This window comes from Macrobrachium nipponense, chromosome 35, assembly GCF_015104395.2.
Source record: "Macrobrachium nipponense isolate FS-2020 chromosome 35, ASM1510439v2, whole genome shotgun sequence".
Taxonomy (NCBI): Eukaryota; Metazoa; Arthropoda; class Malacostraca; order Decapoda; family Palaemonidae; genus Macrobrachium; species Macrobrachium nipponense.
In genome coordinates this window covers 61,780,229-61,801,373 of record NC_061096.1, presented here as the reverse complement: position 1 = coordinate 61,801,373, position 21,145 = coordinate 61,780,229, and the positions used below count along the sequence as shown (strand labels likewise).

Sequence of the window (21,145 nt, the reverse complement as noted above, 5' to 3'; positions counted from 1 at the left end):
TATATATATATATATATATATATATATTATGTCTTGTATGCATGAGTTTGAGTGCAAATGCAAAGTTCAAATTAAATGTTCACTACGTTACATAAAAAAAAACGCACTGGACAAATAATCGTAATCAGGCGGCGCTTGCATAGTTTTGTTTCCGTACAATTCTTGCTCATTATTTTTTTTAATACCATCACACAACAGATAAGAAAAAAAAAAATTAAAATCCTTCACAAAAAGGCTAGAACGGATTTACGACACCCAATAAAAGGGATACTTTGGTGTCTGTGCGCAAAGCAGTTTATGGGGGATGGGAATAAAGACGACGGGATTTAAATTAGCCAACTCTAACCCCACACACCCTCTCTCTCTCTCTCTCTCTCTCTCTCTCTCTCTCTCTCTCTCTCTCTCTCTCAACGTCTGATGTCTACTCGTCTCCCTTCCTCTCTCTAATGTTGAAGACTCTCTCTCTCTCTCTCTCTCTCTCTCTCTCTCTCTCTCTCTCTCTCTCTCTCTCTACGAGGTAAGAATTCATCGCACCCTTGTGTTGCCAATATTAATAGCTAAAATGAAACACCTTCGTACAATGGAGTCGTAGGTAAGAAACTAATGAACTGGCGATGAAATCAAATATCCGAGTGGCCACAATTATGCAGAAAAGTGCAAATCCTGCAAGATGCTTCGTCTTTCAGATTTTATAACTACAGAGAAAAGTCAAAGCAATGCCACTTGAAATTTTAAGCGAACTTCACTCGAAGAAAAGCTGCCATAGCTCCTAATGGCTGTGTAAAGGTGAACTACCCAATTTCCCAAGAATGACAATCGGCGTAGTAGATATAGTATAGCCGAGACGGCCAAGGAAATGCAAAATCTATTAGTCTATTAGTACAGCATATGACGATGGTTGGGGTACTAAGCAAGCGTAGGCCCAAGCGCAGAAACGTTGGTAAAATACGAAGGGTCCGCAAGGGTAAGTGACAGATTCTGAGCGCCTGTATTTGACAGTATTTACAAGTGTGACTCTAGAAAGTGTCGTGTCTTATAAGGTGTCCATAAAGTCCCAGTACCATTACAAGTATTCATCGCTCAGAAACCATTTAACATAGAGTAATGCAGTTTTTTTTGTAGATGTTCTGCATTTCCTCAAGTTCACATTCACAGCACTTCGTGATCGTACCACACTTCTTAGACGCATTGTTAAGGGTTGTCCAAGCGGTTGACGTTGATATGCTGGAGGGAGATGGAATATCGTCTCCACGTTGCGAGGTGCACATGTAGAATGCACTGCATGAACTGCTCTTAATGTAAACTTGAGGAAATGTAGAACATTCTACAAAAAACTGCATTGCTCTATGTTATATGGTTTCTGAGGAATAAATACTTGTAATGGTACTGGGACTTTATGGACACCTTGTACATTTTATATACAGTGAACTTTGAATGGGATAAAAACGAAGGTTGGTTATCGTTGTGTTTATGTAGCAATAGATATAGTTCATATCGTAGGTTTTCTCTTCAAGATTGGTTGTTTATATCGAATTTCAATTTCATAAACTTTTGATTTATTCCATAGGGTGCCAACAATTAAGTGAAAAATAACCGTGTCAATAGATCGCTTAAGGTGGAGGTTAGATAGTTTCCAAAATCATTCATCGATTTAAGAAAAAAATATATAGCCTATGTTAAGGCCTGTGTATGCAAGATTCTACCACAGATAAAGTAAAAAAAAAAGGGGGGGGGGTTGGGCGGGGGACCACTAATGCTGGGACATTCGTATAGCAAAATGTTCTCGTGATAATGTACTTGGGAAGTAAAATATGTCAGTTAATAGCTACTTTGCATAAAAAATGACTGAATATGAAAAGCAAGTGTGTCAGATTCAATAGATAAATAATAAATTTTTTTACAATTTTTTTCTTTAAAGACCTCAAGTACGCATCTTCTGTTTTTGTTTATGTTGGGTGGAAGTAATCCAACGCATACCGTGCGTCAAAGTCATTTTATATTCAATGAGAAAAACCATTTTTATTTTTTTTTATTTTCATGTGGTAAAGAGAATGATGAGGCGCAGTTTTACTTGAGTGGCGACCAGCTGGCCATTCTTGAGTCATGTGAGCCAAAGTTTGATACTGTACCATACGTGCAAAATACAATACGTGAGTATGTTCTGCATATTTTGATTTTTTTTTAAATTCAAGAATGAAAGGGGCTAAAGTGATATGAAATGAATTTACCATCTTGTTATATCTTCCTCAGTTCCTATGATATTCTATAGCTTGCTTGATTTGTGAGAAGGGCGATTTTCCTTGGCTCTTCTTCAAAGAATCTTATTCTTTATTCATCAGATGTTGTTGGTGGCTTCAACACGTGATAACGAAGTGCTGTATTATAAACCTTGGCCTTAATAATCCGACTTGATTTTGCGTCCAATTGCAAATACTTTAGTCAGAGGTTGTAATGATATATAATCTGCAGCAGTTCGTCGTCTCAATAGAATAATCAGTCAAGTTTAGTTAAGGGTTTTAAATCAGAAGTTGAACCAAAGCAGATATCTTATTATAAAACCCAATATTTTTGGCAGATGTATTTATATCATCATGCATTAGATAAAATATTTTTCAATAAAAATCATTAACATTTTTTTATATTTTTTCCTGTGATTGACGACATAGGGGATGCTATAGCTGTTAGGAAGCTTTTCTTGATCGACCAACAGCGCGACACAAGTCGATCTTTGCCTTCGCCTCCGAGGACGACCCTCTTGACTCCAGACGAAGAGAGGACAGTCCAGGAAAATCAAACCTGCGACAGGGAATTAATGAATCCGTTTCTCATTCCGCTGAGCTCCGAGAAATGTTCCCAACCGAACCCTGGACTCTTCGGGGCACTAGACATATGTTTGGCTGTACCCGAAACGTGCCGGGACCCTAATCTGATTCATGAGGTGCCACCAAAAGGGAATGAAACTCGGATGCCAACAAGACTTGGTCTAGATTTACAGTCAAGCCCTACAGGTTGTAATGGTAAAGAAGAAGATGAATAAAGAATAACTCCCAAGGACTGTACTTACAACCAGCCAACTTGGAAGCAGTTCCTTTGGAAATGGGAACCAGGATCTTCCTAATATTCCTTAAAATATTGAAACATTAGAATATCATGCCAGATAAAAGTATGCAAGTCCTACATAGCAGCCCTATTTATGTTCCAACGGTCAGCATAAGCAGAATGCATTCATCTTCACTCCTAAGCCAGTCATGTACCATCTCTGTACCAGTACTGTGCACGCTAGGATGTATGAAAGAAACCCACTTTTCAACTAGTAGTGATTGTTTACCAACATATGTATACGATTAGGTGAAACGCAAGAATTTGTTAACTTGTTTTTTTTTCAATATTAAACGATTTCTTTGTATGTTTTGAGACTTAGTTGATATTCATTTTCTGTGGCATTTTGTATTGTATATGTGCAATAAATGACAGATTTTAGGTTTTCTTTTATCTGAGACACTAAAAGAGTTTCAACTTGAAAGACTTCTTCCGTCCTAACTGCTATATTTTGGCCATAAGAAACTTAACCAATGTACCTGTTGTATCCTTCATCGTCTAAACCTCGTTTCTGAAAAATTTAATAAAGGACCAAGGATAAAATATTGTTGAATTCGTGACTATTGGCGAGGATGAATTTTGAGTTAAGGCTCTTAGAAATGAGTAAGGAAAAAACTTGAAGAAAGCTGAGAAGTGTCTACTCGAAAACGTATAACAGTAGATAGAAATATTTTCCAACTTTACGGTCCCGTTGCTGAATAACCACTGATTCCATGCAACGTAAAAACACCAGGCAAACAAACCAACTTTACGGTAATGGTAAAACGAATCATTTCATGCTTCAATACCTGCCTTTAAAATCACCTTGTTTGCCGTCAGTGAACCTCATGCGGTGCACTGTAGGCATTACTTAAGGTTCTTTGCAGCGTGCCTTCGGCCCCTAGCTGTAACCACTTCCGTTCTTTTTACCGTACCTCCTTTCATATTCTCTTTCCACCCTCTCCTAACACTTGATTCATAGTGCAACTGCTTTGAGGTTTTCCTCCTGTTACACCTTTTAAACCTTTTACTGTCAATTTCCATTTCAGTGCTGAATGACCTCATAGGTCCTAGTGCTTGTTGGCCTATGGCCTAAATTCTATACTGAACTCAACTCAACAATGCAATAAATTATTCCCAGTTGCAGAAGAGCTCTGGGTCTCCATTTCGCGTAATCGATAGAAATATTAGGGTAAAAAACCGCATGGTACAGGGATGGACCATTTACGATCAATGTGTACAACCCCAAAAAAAGTACATTATAACGCGTCCTGACATCGGAGATGGGCATCAGACGCGGCTTGTTGTTGTTGGTGAGAAACGGAGCTAAAGACCTCTACTCCGGTGTCAGGACGCGTTATAATGTACTTTTCTTGGGGTTGTACACATTGATCGTACATGGTCCACCCCTGTACCATGCGGTTTTTTACCCTTTATAAGAGTGTATCAGAAGGATTCCATTGTTGTCTTTGCTGCTCCCTGTGTGCCAAGAGGCATTGGCAAGGAAGTGCCCTTAACTCCATGCCCCTCGTTGGCTCTCAAATTCTCACTTCCGCCCCTTTTTGATTTAAGGGAACCATAAGGAAATTAGTCCTGTTAAGTAAGTACTCATTGCTCAAGATTACGTGGTATGAAACCGAATTGCGTGTAATTTTACACTTCCTTCCACCACAATCATCTCAGCGTCAATAAATATTCTATTTCAAAGTACGTAAACAATGTCCCCCCCCCCCGCCCCAACCCCCCCAACATTCCTTTCTCCTTCGCCTCTTCGTTCCAAAAATTAATTTTAGGGAATTTTTGGCCTGTTGCTGCTCTCGCATCCTCTATAGTCGGCTGCGTGCTTCAATGTCCCAGTTTACAGACAAGAGTGTTTAGCGCATTTTTAACTTATTTCTATTTTATTTGGGCGTGGAAGGAGAAAGAGGGGGTTGACGCCCCCTTCCAGACAACCACCCGCCCCCCCCCCCCCCCCCCCCCCCGTACAACGCCGCAGTCGACAAATGCAAAGAGGAAAATTATATTTAATACATGACAATAGAATAAAGAATAATTACGGTTCCTTTTTGGAAAAATTAGTTTTTTTGAAAGATGAGAACATCTATTTTAATTATATTTTTTTTCTGAAAAAATGAATAGCTTATAAAAGTTTCTAATTGTAAATAATTTTCACTTTGTTTATGTACAATTTTCACTATGTAAATGTTCTATAATTTAAAAAGAACAGTACCGAACATAAATGAAAACAATTCAAATTAGGGTATAAAAAGGTATATTTCTCTGTAGAAACTGCTTAAGAACTATTCACGGCCAAACTGTATTTTTTTTATATTATTAAAGATATTTAAAAAAAACTGACACACACACGTGTCAAGACAAAAGGACGAAGAGAGAGAGAGAGAGAGAGAGAGAGAGGAGGAGAGAGAGAGAGAGAGAGAGAGAGAGCGACTGCATGGCGTGTGGATGGAGTTCTCATATGCCACCGGGATTGTATACTTCAAGAAATCTGTGCCCGTCAAAATGTCTACGAGGTATTTAAGGAAATTATAAAAACAACGTCCTCCAACATTTTCGAATTATAAAACGCGTTAACAAAGTATTTTGAGCTTCCCAGCACCTTCACGAATACAATGGGTATGGCAGGGAAAACGCCAAAGTACCCTTTACGTGACGAAACACCAAACAGCAGACGAGAAAGGTAGAAACAAGATACTGTTCGACAATCCAGTTAGGAAATCTCTCCGCACTTAAACGGCAGTTGCTCTCTTGAAACATATTTCCTTGTATTCTGGAGAAAAGGCGGAGAAGTGAAAATGGGCACTGTATCTTATGAAGATTTTCAGTTACTTACTTACGCGCTAAGTATAACGACGTGTTAGCCATGGGCAACAAGCCTGGTTACCAGAAAGTCAGTACTGTCGATAAGACAGGTGAAGCTGAAGGTGAGTTCTTGCTGGAGTTTCGTTATTGTCTATAGCTCTTACTTGCCTCTTGCGTTTGATGTTCTTCTTTTGTTGGTGTTTTATAGTTTTTGCTTGCCGCCATCTTTAGAGTATACATAATTTTATATTCTGATAGAATTTTACTTAATAATTCTCTTAAGTCCTCAGCGGAGGGACAATTACTTTTTTTTTTATTTTGAAGACCCTTGAAGAAAAAAATATATGCAGCACGTTCTACTCCATTTGTTTTTTATATATATCCTAACCTTACCCTTCATTAAACTGGATATTCAGTTTGATTATATGAGCCGGCATAAAGACGTAGTTTTCAAAGTGCCGAGATCACATTTTTTTATATTTGCAGTAGCGAAGAACTCTTATTGTACAGTACACATCACCTTCCGCCTGCCAGCCTGATCTAACCTTACCTCCTATGAAACCACAGAACTAACTTCATTCTACTCCTTCAAATCATTATCTATAATGAATTTAAATGTGTATCAATATTATTGGGCTTTTACCTTTACCTTACCTTGCCTCTTATTCCAAAAATCTCTGTGGGACCTAGAAAGCCAAAGTTTCATCCCGGTCGGTTAAATATTCATTTCTTGAGTTATAAAGGGCCGAAAGCATGTTTTTTTGTATACTCCAGGGGGCTTGGCTTTAATAAACCGCGGTAATTCTAAGCAATAACTCCGCACGGACTGCAAGGAACGTTCCCGCGAATACGGTCACTGTGCCCGCGAATACGATAGCCACTAGGGATTGGGGTGTCAGATGTACTTCGCAATGTTTAGTACCATCCCCTGTGGGTTAATTACGGTCGACTCCCTAAAAATAACTGCAAATTCTTAATAAGCAACCCAAATACTATAGGAAACTGTAATTTTCAATTTTCAAAGAAAAAATTAACTGTCAATCATTATTAGTGGGATTTTACGAAAATACTTTTATCTATTAATTCGCAGGAACTCCACTAGCCCCTGAAACGACCGAGTCTACAGAGTCTACTCGAAGTTGCAGCACTGACGGGAAGGACCAGACAGCAGGGAGCCAAGCAAGATCCTATGCCAGGCCAAAGGTCATTCTTCGGGAAAAATCCAGGAGTAAGTTAAACGAATACTTCATTCGTAGTAGCAGGTCATTTCTGGTGCATAGTGTTACTGGATGGCATCCAGTTAAATTAGAAAATTTGCCTATCGGTTTTATGGGAATGCAACTTTAGCTTGCCCACTTTGTTGCAGTGGTGAAATCATTTTTGGCTCTGCAGTGGACTGATTCAACCCTTCCTTATTTAAGTTAGTTTTCTTCCATATGGTCGTGTTTAGTTCAAAAACTTCTGTGAAGTTTGGACGTCAAAACTTCAAAACTCGTTACTGTGACTTAGTTTTGTCTCCTAAATGCTAATTTTTTATTTCATAACAGATATAACTCCTCCCATGTCAAAGCATCCAAACTTTTATAAAGAGTTTTTATTTTTTCTGTTCTCTCTCAGCACGCCACAGCTCTGCTAATACCCCGATGCAAGATACTGAAAGCAGATTACGCTCCTTGTCCACCTCGCCCTCAGCAGCATCCTCAATACCGGTAAGATCTCGACACTCTTCTCTCCATTCTGATAGAGGGGCATCTAGGCCTATTTTTGCTGACGAAACCCCTTCAGCGAGTCTGCAGGGAGCAGGAGGTCTAGTCGCACCTGCGTCTTCCCAGTTTTCCGCGGCGGATGCTACTCCGGCGATGCGGTTCATCAAGCACTGCAGAAAATCTGAATCGCCGAAGAAAGATAAGAGCGTGGATCGGCCTGTCCGCTGGCTATCGCGAACCCCTCCTCCTGTTGATCCGCCACTGACCGCGTCCTCTGAACTTGAGGAAGAAACGGACCTTCTCCGGGCATGCGAGGGAGCCAAAGGCGCCAAAAAGAAGAGGAAAATGAACCGTCCAGGAAGCTCTCCATACAAGGACCTGAATCCTGATTCCAGTGAAGGGGGCGGCGTCTCGTCGATGACAGTGCCTTGGCATTAGGTGATCGTTTCGGAGGCAGTGAATTTCACTGCCTTCGTATCAGAGTACAAAGATTGGCTACAGCGACTGATTTTACGCTGTCCGAAACATTTTAGATGTCGATTCTAGTTTTTTTTTTATTTTTGGTCAACTTTATTCTCAAGTTTACGTATTTTCTACCCATTTTTTTTATTTGTTTTTGACAGTTAACATTTAAAGTTGGGCTTTGTATTTGTATATGTTTGCTCAACGTAATGTTGTTATTATTAGGGCATTTTTACCTTATCGGACAAGTAGAAGGGCCCTATTTTCGATTTCTTCAAACGTGGGTGCTTATATATATTTGTAACCTTTATTTTATAATCTTTTTAGATGGCAAACGTTTCTTGTGATTTATTAGTTTTAACCTTTGCATGAAAGACTAAAATCTTTTTGAAGTACAATATTTTTGTTATAATAATTTTTTTTATGGTAACCGTAGGTATTCGATTTGAACAATGGAAGGCGACCTCTCGGATGTTTTGCACTGTTGCACATATTAATGACCTTGATGAATATAACCAGTGTCTCAACCGTATTTTGTTTTATTCTAAGCATGACATTTGTGTTCAAAGCAAAGATACAATAAAGTACTTTAGTATCTTTGTTTCAAAGGTAATGGTTGTTGTTTGAGTAATACCATTAGACAGAAAGTGTCATCACCTTTTGATAATACTTTTAGAAACAAAACTTAACCATATCAAAGATAAAGGGCAAATGCGGTATGTGGCGACCTTTCATTACATTGTGAAGCTTTTAAAGACATCGTTTTTTATGAGGAAAAGGCTGCTTCGACCTCCTAGTGATATATATCTAGAGACTAAACAGGTTTATTGGAGTATAATCGTTTGAATTATTGAAAGAAGCAAGTGTCGATAATGGATAGAAAAAACATTTAGAATTCTTCGACTTCTTAGAGATAAAGACATTGCAGGACTTAAGAAGTTTGAGTATAATCGTTTGAATTGCTGAAAGCAGTAAGTGTTGATAATGGACAAAAAAAAATTTGCCAAATGGAAAAAAATATATTAAAAAATTACTGAAATACAAATATGGCTAAAACAGTCTAGAAATCCGTGTAGTTCTTAAAAGTAATACAACAGGCTCTATTCAACTTTGAACATCGGTATCAATTTTAGTGACGTAGGATTCCTCGCTAAATTTGCGTATGACTTTGGGGACTAGATGTTGAGTGATTTGGCATCAATGCAGATGTGGTTGTTGATGCCCTTGCTAGGGGAGTACCATGAGCCCCAAGGTGCGTCCACACGATCGAACAGTGTCCGACGGACAATCATTGTTACCATCATAGGCGAAGTAGGATGACGTCATAAGCGTGGAAACGATGGAAGTAGATATGGCAACAAACAGTGGTACCAGATGAGGTTGTAAACCACTGCTTTTACTCTGTTCACAAGGCAAATACCGGCAGACAATTGTTAATTGGTAACAATGTATGTCCGTCGGACATTGTTCGACCGTGTGGACTTACCTTTAGTCACTACTAATGATGATGGTAACGAAAATTTTCAATTCGAGGGTAGTGTAGCGTTCTGGAGAGCCATGGGGCGGTGCATAGGGCCTTCGAATGTCCTACAACAACAAATCTTTTACGTGACCTTGGCTGTTGCTCGTACGTGTGATGAGATTGTTCGTCTATGAAATAACAATGGCAAATAGGAAATAGGCGTTTTTGTTTGGACACCCTGAAGATGTTGCTAATCACTAAGGAATGAAACTACTTGGTTAGACTCCGGGTAAATTATTGTTCATCGTCCAAACACCCAAACGGCATCCTAACAGTTATCCATAGAAATAACTAGCTTTTTTGTTTGGACACCCTGATTATGTTGCTATCACTAAGGAATGCACTGCTTGGTTAGACTCCGGGTATATTATTGTTCATCGTCCAAACACCCAAACGGCATCCTAACAGTTATCCACAGCATAACTATACTCTTGTTTTTTTCCGTCTGTCCAGCCTGTGGTGTTTGCGCGTGGTAACACTGCGTCCTGGGCTTTAAATAACAAATTATTTCGAATATTAACGGTGTAATTCGCATGCAGTAGATTATTAAAACACTTTTCAGTTCCAAATGTACACCCAGATATCCTTTTATTTACCTAAAACTTACACATAGCGTAAGTATTTAAAGCCCGAGACGCAGTGTTACCATGCGGAAGCACCACAGGCAGATGGACATGGAAAAAACAGAGTATAGTTTGTTTATATTTTGGTCTACACTGCAACTTTGACTTGCCCTCTTTCTTTTTTAACACGTTTTAGTTTCTTTGTTAACTCAGTTCAGGTAGGGTATGTCCGTCATTGTAGTGAATTTTATATTATTTTTTACGCAATTTTATGAGATTTTAAGTGTTTTTGTTGAATAGCAGCCTTGAAGATGCAATGAGATACTGCGGAACTTCATCGGCAGAATAAACTGTTGTTTTAATACGTGCTGCCTTTTCCTGGATGTCCCCTTGATAGCTAGTACGAACCTTAAAGCTATATGACCTGCTTATACATATATATACAATGGTTAAGTAATTCTATTCTCTACCCAAAGAACGAACAAAGCGATGGTTGTTTCTTGTGGAAGTGAATATTTCCATGATCGTTGAGAGTCGTTAGGTCCAAACAAACAATAACAAAAATTTGCTCAAAGTTCCATTCAAGGTCCCAAATCAGTAGGAGGCGAGATTCCTGTAGGAGTGTTTTTTAAAAAGTCTCTGTAAATAGCAATATTTAATCGGCATCTGTTTGATGCTTTCGAGTTTTAGGTTTTATCGTTGTTAGTGCAAGATTTAATTGGTTTTAATTATGGCGGAAGATCCTTCCGATGACAGTTGTGAGTTCACCACGTTGTTTCGGGGTAAGTTACACGTTAGTTGCTGTAATCTCAGTTTTACTGTGTTTCCCTTATTTATTGTACTACCCTATCTCTACCTGATGCCCCAAAAAGGGAATGCCAGGTAGCCTTAGTGAATTGCAAAAACCGGGTCTTGACTAATAAATAAAAATGTAGGGTACCTAGTGGGAAAGATCATTTTAAGTCGCAGTACAGTTTTCTTTTTGCAGTTTTCAATTTTTTTTTAACAATTTTTTTCCAGAATTTTTTTAACATTTTTTTTCCAGTTTTAACAGTTTTTTTTTTTAACAATTTTTTTCCGCAGTTTTCAATTTTTTTTAACAATTTTTTTCCGCAGTTTTCAATTTTTTTAACCATTTTTTCCGCAGTTTTCAATTATTTCCGCAGTTTTCAATTTTTTTTAACAATTTTTTTCCGCAGTTTTCAATTTTTTTTAACAATTTTTTTCCCGCAGTTTTCAATTTTTTTAACAATTTTTTTTCCACAGTTTTTAATTTTTTTCTTAATCTTAAATGTGGAGGACATCGGAATGAATTTAAGTAGTATTGGAACTCATAGATGAGATTGCGCGTGCTCAGTAACCTAAAAAAAAAAAAAAAAAAAAAAAAAAGCAGTATTAAGCCTTCCCAGAAGTACTAAGACATTAATTTCAAACTTTGACGAATGTACCATGTGCTTCATTAGCTATCATAATGACCATAAAACACCGTGTTTATCTGTACTACAGTACGAGAATTACCTTATGAAGATTGTCTAGTCGTATCGTAATAGTAAACATAAGCAAAGAACTTTATAATAACCATAAAACACCGTGTTTATCAGTGCTACAATACAAGTTCTACCTTATGAAGGTAAAGTCGTAACGTAATAGTGAACGTAAGCACACAACTTTATAATAACCATAAAACACCGCGTTTATCTGTACTACAATACAAGTTCTACCTTATGAAGGTATAGTCGTAGCGTAATAGTGAATATTAGCACAGAACTTTATAATAACCATAAATCACCGTGTTTATCACAAGGTCTACCCTATGAAGATTGTATAGTCGTAGCTTGATAGCGAATTAAAGCATATACCAAAACTGACGTGAATGATCAGAGCTGGTTCATTTCTATTCACAAAGCCTGAAAGAATATTAACTTTCTCTTCTCCCCTAGATTTGCTGAAGCACGAGTGGGGAATTGATGCATTATCTGTCCTTGGAGAAAGTGATCCTCAGTCAGTTGCCGAACCGCTGCATGAAGAAGAAGGTAATCTTTATTAAAAACGGAACTTATTTGTTCAATCAGTACTTAAAGGTTCATTATTATTATTATTATTATTAGTGTGGATATTTAACGTAGAAGGGATTTAACCCTAGAGAATAACTACCTTGCGATGTGAATATTACTGTTACATATCGTATAGTTCTTATAATGTATATTTGGAAAACTTTAATCAGTCAATCGGTAAAGATTAGGACCTCCGTCTACTTTTATATATAAAAAAAAAAAAAAAAAAAAAAAAAAAAAAAAAAAAAAAAACAAAAAAAAAAATATAGTGATATATGTATATAGATATATATAGGGTATAATATATATATATATATATATATATATATATATATAGCACGTACAGATATATATAGATTATCTATCTCTCTACGTAGATATATCTCTATATATAATATTTAATAATCTCAATATCTCTACTCTCAATCTAATTATCTATATATATAATATTTCTATATAGTCTATAGATATAGCTATATCTATAATATATATATATCTATACTCTCTATATGATCTCATATATATATATATTATCTATATATATAGATCATAGTCTGATAATATATATATTATATATATATAATATTGATATATCTATAGATAGATAGATATAGATATTATATTATATACATATCATATAGATATATATCATTCATTTAATATAATATATATAATTCTATATATATAGCTTATAGATCTATTATATATATATATATCGATATATAGAGATAATTCTATAGATATTAGATATATATGATCTATATATATTTCTACGTTGTAATTATTATATATAATATAGATATATATAGATATATATATACATATATATATATATATATAATATATATATATATATTATTATATATATAATATCATAAGCGTTATTTATATATATATTAATACAATACATAAATCTATATAATAATAGATAATATAATATATACTATTATATTATTATTTGTATTGTATATATATATATAAACACTTTTCTATCCAGTACAGATATTAACCATCCAAGAAAAATATTCTTCCCAAAATTATTGATCCACTTTTGGTAGCAACTTTACTACCCATAATTGAAGTGGAAACTATAAATTTCTGTCTTCGTTTATTTATTTTTCCATCTTTTCTACTATATTACTCTGCCATATTCTATTTTTGTCAGAGGCGCAGTATCCAACCGGGTATGTTGGAACTTCATCCGAGTTTGAGGAGATAGAAAACCGTGTGCTTTTTGGAGCTAGAGAAGATACTGGTAAGTCTATCTGGAATTTTGCTTTGATTACCAATGGCCCTGTACAGCATTACCATGCATTCGCTATTTTCTTTACCTTCGTAACTTAAAAGGGTGCAGAGGGCTTACGCTAAGGAATCTTGTAAAAGTACGTCAAAAATATTCTACTTTTCAAACTATACCTATAAAGGTGTGAGGAATACTGAGGTTCTGTTGAGTCTGTCAATTCGAAAATCGTGTATCCAGGTACATAATGAGGCAGTGATTTCCAGTCAGTATTAACGTTCTCCTCAGTGTTTTATTGTTAATTACATCTTATTTTTTATGAAAATCTTCCCAGGAGAATCTGACGAAGATGATGAGGAGCTGTTGGTCAGTAAACCTTTCTCTGAAGTATGTAAGTACTGGCTCTGCCGTGGCTTCCGTTATTTGTTTTACCAGTTCTGCAAAGGATTAGAATCAGTTCTCTCGAGGTAGAGGGTATCCAGTATCCTACAACCTAGAACAATATGATTTTAATTGTTTTGTCTTCTTGACGGAGTTATTACTGCAAATATTCCTACGTTTAAGTCATACCACTACTTACGTGTCTGTGTATGCATAACACTTGTCATTCATATCTATTCATGAGTTATTTGCGTGATTTCTTTCGTAACCCGAAGATATTTTGTTCCGTGGAAGCTTGATTTCCAAGTTTACGTTCTAGTTTAGTTCTACATCAATGTCAGCCAAGTTAAATTGATTCAAATGACTTTAGTGTCAAAATCCTTTTTAGTCAAGACACCCGAAAGAAAATTTCTTATTTTTGAGGTTCTATCGGCCCTCAGAAGCTCTCTCTCTCTCTCTCTCTCTCTCTCTCTCTCTCTCTCTCTCTCTCCCCTTTTCAATGTTATATATACTAATGCTGTCACTAACCGAAACGTTTTGTATGTGTACATTTCAATTATTCCATCCTAACTACACAAATATTTTAAGGGCGATCCTAGACTTTCTTATTTTATCCTTAACCAAGTTCATCATTTGTTTCTTCAGGTAATATTGACCTAATTCGCCCACCCCCAATGTCCACAACAAAAGAAGCTGTTCAAGGGTTTATTGAAACCTGTGAAAAAGAAGGTAAGGCTTAAATGAAAAGACAGATATCAATTGCATTTCCATTTCTTTATTTCAGTTTTAATGAAGAAAAGAATACCAGTATACATTTTTGGGGCATAAATATTATATGCTAATAACATAATGCCTTGTAATAACTTGAGGACAAATTTGTCAAGTGTAGCTTGACTCAAGAATAAAATATCCAGATGCATTTTTGGAGATTATGTTGTTGTTGTTGTTGTTTGAGATTAAGTTGGCCATAAAAAAAACAAGCCATTTAAGTTAAGTGCTGTATATGAAAAAAAAAACTGCATATTTCTTCCCCAACATAATATGTAATATAATAATGTATTGCGTACATTAGATATTTTAGATAGAAGATAAAAAATTAGTTCAGATGCATGTTCAAAATATCTAACAATTGTGCTCCCTCCAGCAGGTTCGCGTGACCAAGAAGACGACCACTACGCACTAACCATGATAGAGCCAGAAAAGGTCTCTCAGTATGATTCTTATGACGATCTGGGTAAGTTTCTGGAGTTATTGGTTACTGATTATTCTTTATTGCCCCTTTAACTTTACTCCCTGTACTCTTATTGATATGAAATCTCCTGCCCCTTAGTGATCGTACTTGAGCATAACCTGAATATTCAGTTTAGTTTAGAAAATCCTTCTAACACTTGTAGGTCATTTTAGGGCAATGGGACTTGTACCAATTTATTAACTTCTGGGGGGTAGTGTCGTCAGTGGACCTCATGGGGTGGACTGTAGGCATTACTTAGGTTCTCTGCAGCGTGCTTTCGGCCCCCAGCTGTAACCACTTTCATTCCTTTTACTGTACCTCCTTTCATATTCTCTTTTTTTTTCATCTTACTTTCCACCCTCTCCTAACACTTGATTCATAGTGCAACTGCTTTGAGGTTTTCCTCCTGTTACAACTTTCAAACCTTTTACTGTCAATTTCCATTTTAGCGCTGAATGGCCTCATGGGTCCCAGTGCTTGGCCTTAGGCCGGAATTCTATAGTCGACTCAACTTCTAGCGCAGGCCCGAAGCAAATAAGACGAAGGGAAGAAAGAAAGCGGCCTTTCGGTTTGTATAGAGCTAAGTATAATTAAACTGAATAATAAGTGTAGTTTCACACCTGGAAACGACCTGATTTACCCTTTTATTTTCACTAGTTTCAGTGAGAACAGGTTATCATCGATGCGAATTTTCTCCCTTTGAAGACAGTTCTTTCATTTTCTTTGAAACCCTAACATCATTGCATAGTTTACTGAAGCTTTTGTAGACCTCACAGGCTTTTAAATCCTGTATAGTTATGTTTCTTTCATGACGTTTCACCGTGTTTCTACCCTGTTTCACCAAGTTTCTACCCTGTTTCCTGTTTCACCAAGTTTCACTGTCAATTTCCATTTTAGCGCTGAATGGCCTCATGGGTCCCAGTGCTTGGCCTTAGGCCGGAATTCTATAGTCGACTCAACTTCTAGCGCAGGCCCGATGCAAATAAGACGAAGGGAAGAAAGAAAGCGGCCTTTCGCTTTGTATAGAGCTAAGTATAATTAAACTGAATAATAAGCGTAGTTTCACACCTGGAATCGACCTGATTTTACCCTTTATTTTTACTAGTTTCACTGAGAACAGGTTTATCATCGATGCGAATTTTCTCCCTTTGAAGACAGTTCTTTCATTTTCTTTGAAACCTGAACATCATTGCATAGTTTACTGAAGCTTTTTGTAGACCTCACAGGCTTTTAAATCCTTTTATAGTTATGTTTCTATCATGACAACTGTCGTAACTTCAGCAGGCGGTCTACCTGCTGCGTGTTTCGACCCTATTTCGCCGTGTTTAGTACTAGAGTAGATTCACATCAACCGTGCATTTGATGTCTAGGCCGTCCCTTATGACGCTCCTGATTGGCTGTTGAAAAGCCAATCACAGGGCTGGAAACTCTCAGTCTCTCTCGAGGGTTCACATAGGCAAGGATATATGCTCCACCTCTCCTGAGGGATAGGTCTTTCAAAAGTATCCCTCAGGAGAGATGGAACATACATCCTGCCTATGTGAACTGTCGGGAGAGACTGAGAGTTTCCAGCGTGATTGGCTTATCAACAGCCAACCAGGAGCGTTGTAAGGAACTGGCCTAGACATCAGATGCACGGGTGATGTGAATCTACTATAGTCCCTCGGAGATCAAATGTCCCTAAGTGCATTTTACCACATTTGATCACCGAGGCTGGCATAAGGCCACCTTGGTGCTACTTAAGGGACATTTGACCCCCGAAGGACTAGTACTAAACACGGCGAAACAGTGTAGAAACACGCAGGTAGACAGACCGCTTACTAAAGTAGCACCCACTTCTCTCTCCTCTTTCATCAACCAAACATCTAAGAAATACTGACTACTTTCAGAATCCTTCGATTTCACCGAAGGGCTTTCTTCTGTGCCACTACTCGAGGAAGTTGAACAGGTCTCCCGTTCAAGAATGCGTGGTGGGAAAGGTAAGTCACGTATATACAGATTAAAATTTTTTCGTATTACTTTCTTGGTGCATAAGAGCAAGTTCATTGGACGATATTTTTAACCATGTTTTACCATAGTAGATTCTCATCAACCGTGCATCTGATGTCTAGGCCAGTCAGTCCTTTACGACGCTCCTGATTGGCTGTTGATAAGCCAATCACAGGGCTGGAAACTCTGTCTCTCTCGAGAGTTCGCATAGGCAGGATGTATGTTCCACCTATCCTGAGGGATAAGTCTTTCAAAAGTATCCCTCAGGAGAGGTAGAACATACATCCTGCCTATGTGAACTGTCGGGAGAGACTGAGAGTTTCCAGCGTGATTGGCTTATCAACAGCCAATCAGGAGTGTTGTAAGGGACCGGCCTAGACATAAGATGCACAGTTGATGTGAATCTACTATAGCTAGTGGCCATTTGGCTCTGGAACGGAGGTGGTTCTTATATTTATTTACAATTTTTTCTAGTTTTTTTTATACATGAATTTGAAACACAATGAGTTTGCAAAGCATCAGATTAATAAACCTCTCAAGAATGATTAAATGGTCAATGAAGACTCAACACAACTTTTATCTGCAGGCACAGGTGTGGCCCACTGTGTTCAGGAAGGTTCACAGAGTCATTTCACTTCCGTTGGAGATATCACATCAGAACTGCAAAATCTGTCACTCCGGATAAATGAGGATTTCTGTCACGAGCAAAGAACCACAGGCGTTAGTTCTTTGCAGTCTTCAACGTCAGAAACCCAACAAACAAATGAAGCTGTAGTTCTTGTGCCATGTCCTCCTTCACCAAAACCAGAAACCCAACGAACAAATGAAGCTGTGGGTCTTGTGCCATATTATCCACCACAAGACCAGGAAATAAATCAGACAGGAGCTCATTCTTTTTCATCGTATACTCAACAACGAAATCAAACTCTAACTCTTGTGTCATATCATTCGTCGCAAACCCAGGAAACAGATCAAACTGTAACTCTTGTGCCATATCCATCACCTCAGACCCAGCAAATAAGTCGAACAGTAGATCTTGTGCCATATCCTTCTTCATCAGAAACCCAACAAACAAATGAAACCGTAACTCTTGTGCCATATCTTTCTCCATCAAAAGACCAACAAACCAATGAAACAGTAACTCTTGTGTCACATCATTCATTGCAACCTCAGCAAACAAATCGAACAGTAGATCTTGTGTCATATCCTTCTTCATCGCAAAATCAGGAAACAAGTCAAACTGTAACTCTTGTGTCGTATCTTTCTCCATCAAAACACCAACAAAGCAATGAAACAGTAACTCTTGTGTCACATCATTCATTGGAAACCCAGGAAACAGATCAAACTGTAACTCTTGTGCCATATCCATCACCTCAGACCCAGCAAATAAGTCGAACAGTAGATCTTGTGCCATATCCTTCTTCATCACAAACCCAACAAGCAAGTCGAACAGTAGAAATTGTGCCATATCCTTCATTGCAAACCCTGCAAACAAATCAAATGATAACTCTTGTGCCATGTCCTTCTTCACAAACTCAGCAGACAAATGACACAGTAAATCTTGTGGCATATCTTTCATCTCAAACCCAGGAAAGAAATGAAACGGTAACTCTTGTGCCATATCTGTCTCCAACCCAAACCCAGCAAACAAATCAAACAGTGGGTCATGTGTCCTATCATTCATCACAAACCCATAAAAGAAATCAAACTTTGACTCTTGTGCCATATCTTTCTTCGTCACAAACCCAGCAACCAAATCAGACAGCAACTCTTGAGTCATATCGGTCTAGATCTAGAACGACTCGGAATTCCTCACGTGGAAGATCGGCAAATGAGACTCCTGAAGCCTTGCCTGGAACATCAAGTCTTCCAGAGAATGACGTCATAGTACCGGGAAATTCTGTCCCAGGTCGCACTAGCAGGGCGACTCAGGTTGATATTCCAGGTAGCTTACCTGCACTCCACAATACTCAGAATGACACTCAAAGTAACTGTGATAGTCCAGCACCACCTGCTGAAGACGTCCAGGCAGCTCAAGCAGCTCAGGCAGAGTATACGTGTCAGATCTGTCAATGGAAAACGGCTGACGTACAGTCCATGAAAGACCATTATGAGATGCACAAAAACCTAATCAAACTGCGATGCAAGCTTTGTGGCAAATTGTATATCAGAGCAGAGACTCTGCGGCGCCACTTGATCAATGGTCATAAACTCGCTGAAGGACCAGAGCTGAATGAGCACCAAAGTTATTTCGTGTGCAAAGACTGTGGTGAGAAATTTAACAAGCGGGGTCAATACACGAGTCACCTTCAAGCACACATTAGTGATTACCCTATGAAGTGTGATAAGTGCACTTGCTCATACCCACTTCTGAGTCACTTGATTACACACAAAGTGCATGCTCATCACAAGTCATATGTTGGTAATCTTGAGTCTCTGCAGATGTATATTAGTAGTAGTCTTTAGTCTCCACAAGTGTATATCAGCAGTCTTTAGTGTCTACAAGTGTATATTGGCCATCTTTAGTCTCTACAGTTGTAAGTTGCCAGTCTTGAGCCTCTACAGGTGTTTGTGGGCAGTCTTTATTCTCTACAGGTATGCGTTGGCAGTCTTTAGTCTCTGCAGGTGTAAGTTGCCAGTCTTTGGTTTCTACAGTTGTTTGTTGGCAGTCTTTAGTCTCTACAGGTATGCGTTGGCATTCGTTATTCTCTACAAGTGTGTACTGGCAGTCTTTAGTCTACAGGTGTATGCTGGCAATCTGTAGTCTCTACAGGTGTATAGGACATTTTTTAAGCTGACTATTACCTTGATTTATTAACTTTTGATTTAGGCAGCATCATCTGTCTTGATTACTATAGGTTTTATCAAAAGTTTTATGGATTTTAAATCTTGTAACTCGCGTATCTTCGTTATTTTTTTACACATGTATATGAACTATATGTAATGTTGCATTTCCCATTTTTTGGCACGAGTTCCGTGTGCATGAACTCATAGTGACGGTTGGATATTGCATTATTCATTAATAAAGCGAACCACGTCTGTACGATTTCATAGATTTTTCACTGTTTAAATAAATGAAATCATGAATCTTAGATTTTGGTTTTATTGTAACTTACTGAATTTTATGGGTTACCTTTTTGGATAGCCAGTGCAAAGTTTATGTTTGAAGTATACAACTAAATATGCACTTTTTAAAGGCTTCATTTTCGATCTTGAAGCCAAATTCAGGTGGAATTTTTCGTAATTGACAGTTGTATAGAATTAGCTTTTGAGCTCTCAGGAGAATTTACTTTTATTGAAGCTTTCAACGACCGACTGAAATGCAATATAAATGGAACAGAAGCGAATTCATCTTAAATTGTTGTTGATGAAAGATTTACTGCAGAAAAAATAAATCAAGTTCGACTAATCCAAAGGTTTCTGGCAATGTCTGGCAACTACTGGCGGTTCTGGATTAACTTCTTTATGGCTGTTATGCGAAGCAAAACGCTTGATCATTTGGGTACTTTTTCATGATAAAGTCCTGTGCTTTAAGGTCATTGGATATAGTAGAAAACTAGAATTTAATTTTACACTTGGATGAGGTATGTTTTAAGGTCCATGGATTTTTACTAAGTGGTTATTTCGTGTGCAAACGATATAGTTTTGACCAACATTTCAACTGGTACTGTGACGTGCTCATAGCGTTTTGATCTTTACAACGTTTGAGTATCCTCTCACAGTGAGTAATGCTTTTAACTGGTGTACCAAAGCGTAATTTAAATTTGTATTAACCCTGAAACTTGTATACTACGATTCCTTGTGGGTGTCATCACTGTATTATTGTTTGTTTGTGTGGGGTTTTTACGCTGCACGGAACCAGTGGTTATTCAGCAACGGGACCAACGGCTTTACGTGACTTCCGACCCACGTCGAGAGTGAACTTCCATCACCAGAAATACACATCTCTCACTCCTCAATGGAATGTCCGAGAATCGAACTCGCGGCCACCGAGGTAGCATGCCAACACCACACCGACGACGCCACTGAGGCGCTCATCACTGAATTATTTTGCCCCTTGTAAATTTTCCGAGATGTAAGAATAATCATGTCTGCCACC

At 37.8% G+C, this 21,145-nt stretch overlaps 2 protein-coding genes and 1 long non-coding RNA gene across 6 annotated transcripts; all 3 read left to right on the top strand.

The window, feature by feature from the left end:
* The first annotated feature begins 819 nt into the window (after positions 1-819).
* Positions 820-3,480, top strand: LOC135208261 (uncharacterized). Its single transcript, XR_010313146.1, has 3 exons — positions 820-964; positions 2,049-2,150; positions 2,667-3,480. It is a non-coding gene; the product is annotated as an uncharacterized LOC135208261 (long non-coding RNA).
* A 2,369-nt stretch (positions 3,481-5,849) lies between these two features.
* LOC135208260 (uncharacterized) lies at positions 5,850-8,594 on the top strand. Its single transcript, XM_064240372.1, has 3 exons — positions 5,850-6,020; positions 6,989-7,126; positions 7,516-8,594. Exons 1-3 carry the CDS (start codon positions 5,960-5,962, stop codon positions 8,040-8,042), a joined length of 726 nt encoding a protein of 241 aa, XP_064096442.1. The 5' UTR covers positions 5,850-5,959; the 3' UTR covers positions 8,043-8,594.
* A 2,155-nt stretch (positions 8,595-10,749) lies between these two features.
* On the top strand, positions 10,750-20,138 carry LOC135208850 (uncharacterized). Of its 4 annotated transcripts, none has more exons than XM_064241427.1 (8): positions 10,750-10,933; positions 12,092-12,184; positions 13,371-13,460; positions 13,780-13,836; positions 14,472-14,555; positions 14,974-15,060; positions 16,947-17,036; positions 17,633-20,138. In XM_064241427.1, exons 1-8 carry the CDS (start codon positions 10,882-10,884, stop codon positions 19,510-19,512), a joined length of 2,433 nt encoding a protein of 810 aa, XP_064097497.1. In that variant the 5' UTR covers positions 10,750-10,881; the 3' UTR covers positions 19,513-20,138. The 4 variants fall into 4 exon arrangements, with proteins under 4 accessions (XP_064097497.1, XP_064097496.1, XP_064097499.1 ...); XM_064241426.1 differs by having other exon boundaries at positions 14,971-15,060; XM_064241429.1 differs by lacking the exon at positions 13,780-13,836.
* Positions 20,139-21,145: the final 1,007 nt, after the last annotated feature.

What these genes read in the sequence shown, in the direction of transcription:
- LOC135208260 (XM_064240372.1), top strand. Translation starts at nt 5,960, where the DNA reads ATGGGCAACAAGCCTGGTTACCAGAAAGTCAGTACTGTCGATAAGACA. An exon ending in TAAGACAGGTGAAGCTGAAG is followed by an intron (nt 6,021 to 6,988) that starts GTGAGTTCTTGC and finishes ATTAATTCGCAG; the next exon opens with GAACTCCACTAGCCCCTGAA. An exon ending in TCTTCGGGAAAAATCCAGGA is followed by an intron (nt 7,127 to 7,515) that starts GTAAGTTAAACG and finishes GTTCTCTCTCAG; the next exon opens with CACGCCACAGCTCTGCTAAT.
- LOC135208850 (XM_064241426.1), top strand. Translation starts at nt 10,882, where the DNA reads ATGGCGGAAGATCCTTCCGATGACAGTTGTGAGTTCACCACGTTGTTT. An exon ending in TGAAACCTGTGAAAAAGAAG is followed by an intron (nt 14,556 to 14,970) that starts GTAAGGCTTAAA and finishes TGCTCCCTCCAG; the next exon opens with CAGGTTCGCGTGACCAAGAA. An exon ending in AAGAATGCGTGGTGGGAAAG is followed by an intron (nt 17,037 to 17,632) that starts GTAAGTCACGTA and finishes TTTTATCTGCAG; the next exon opens with GCACAGGTGTGGCCCACTGT.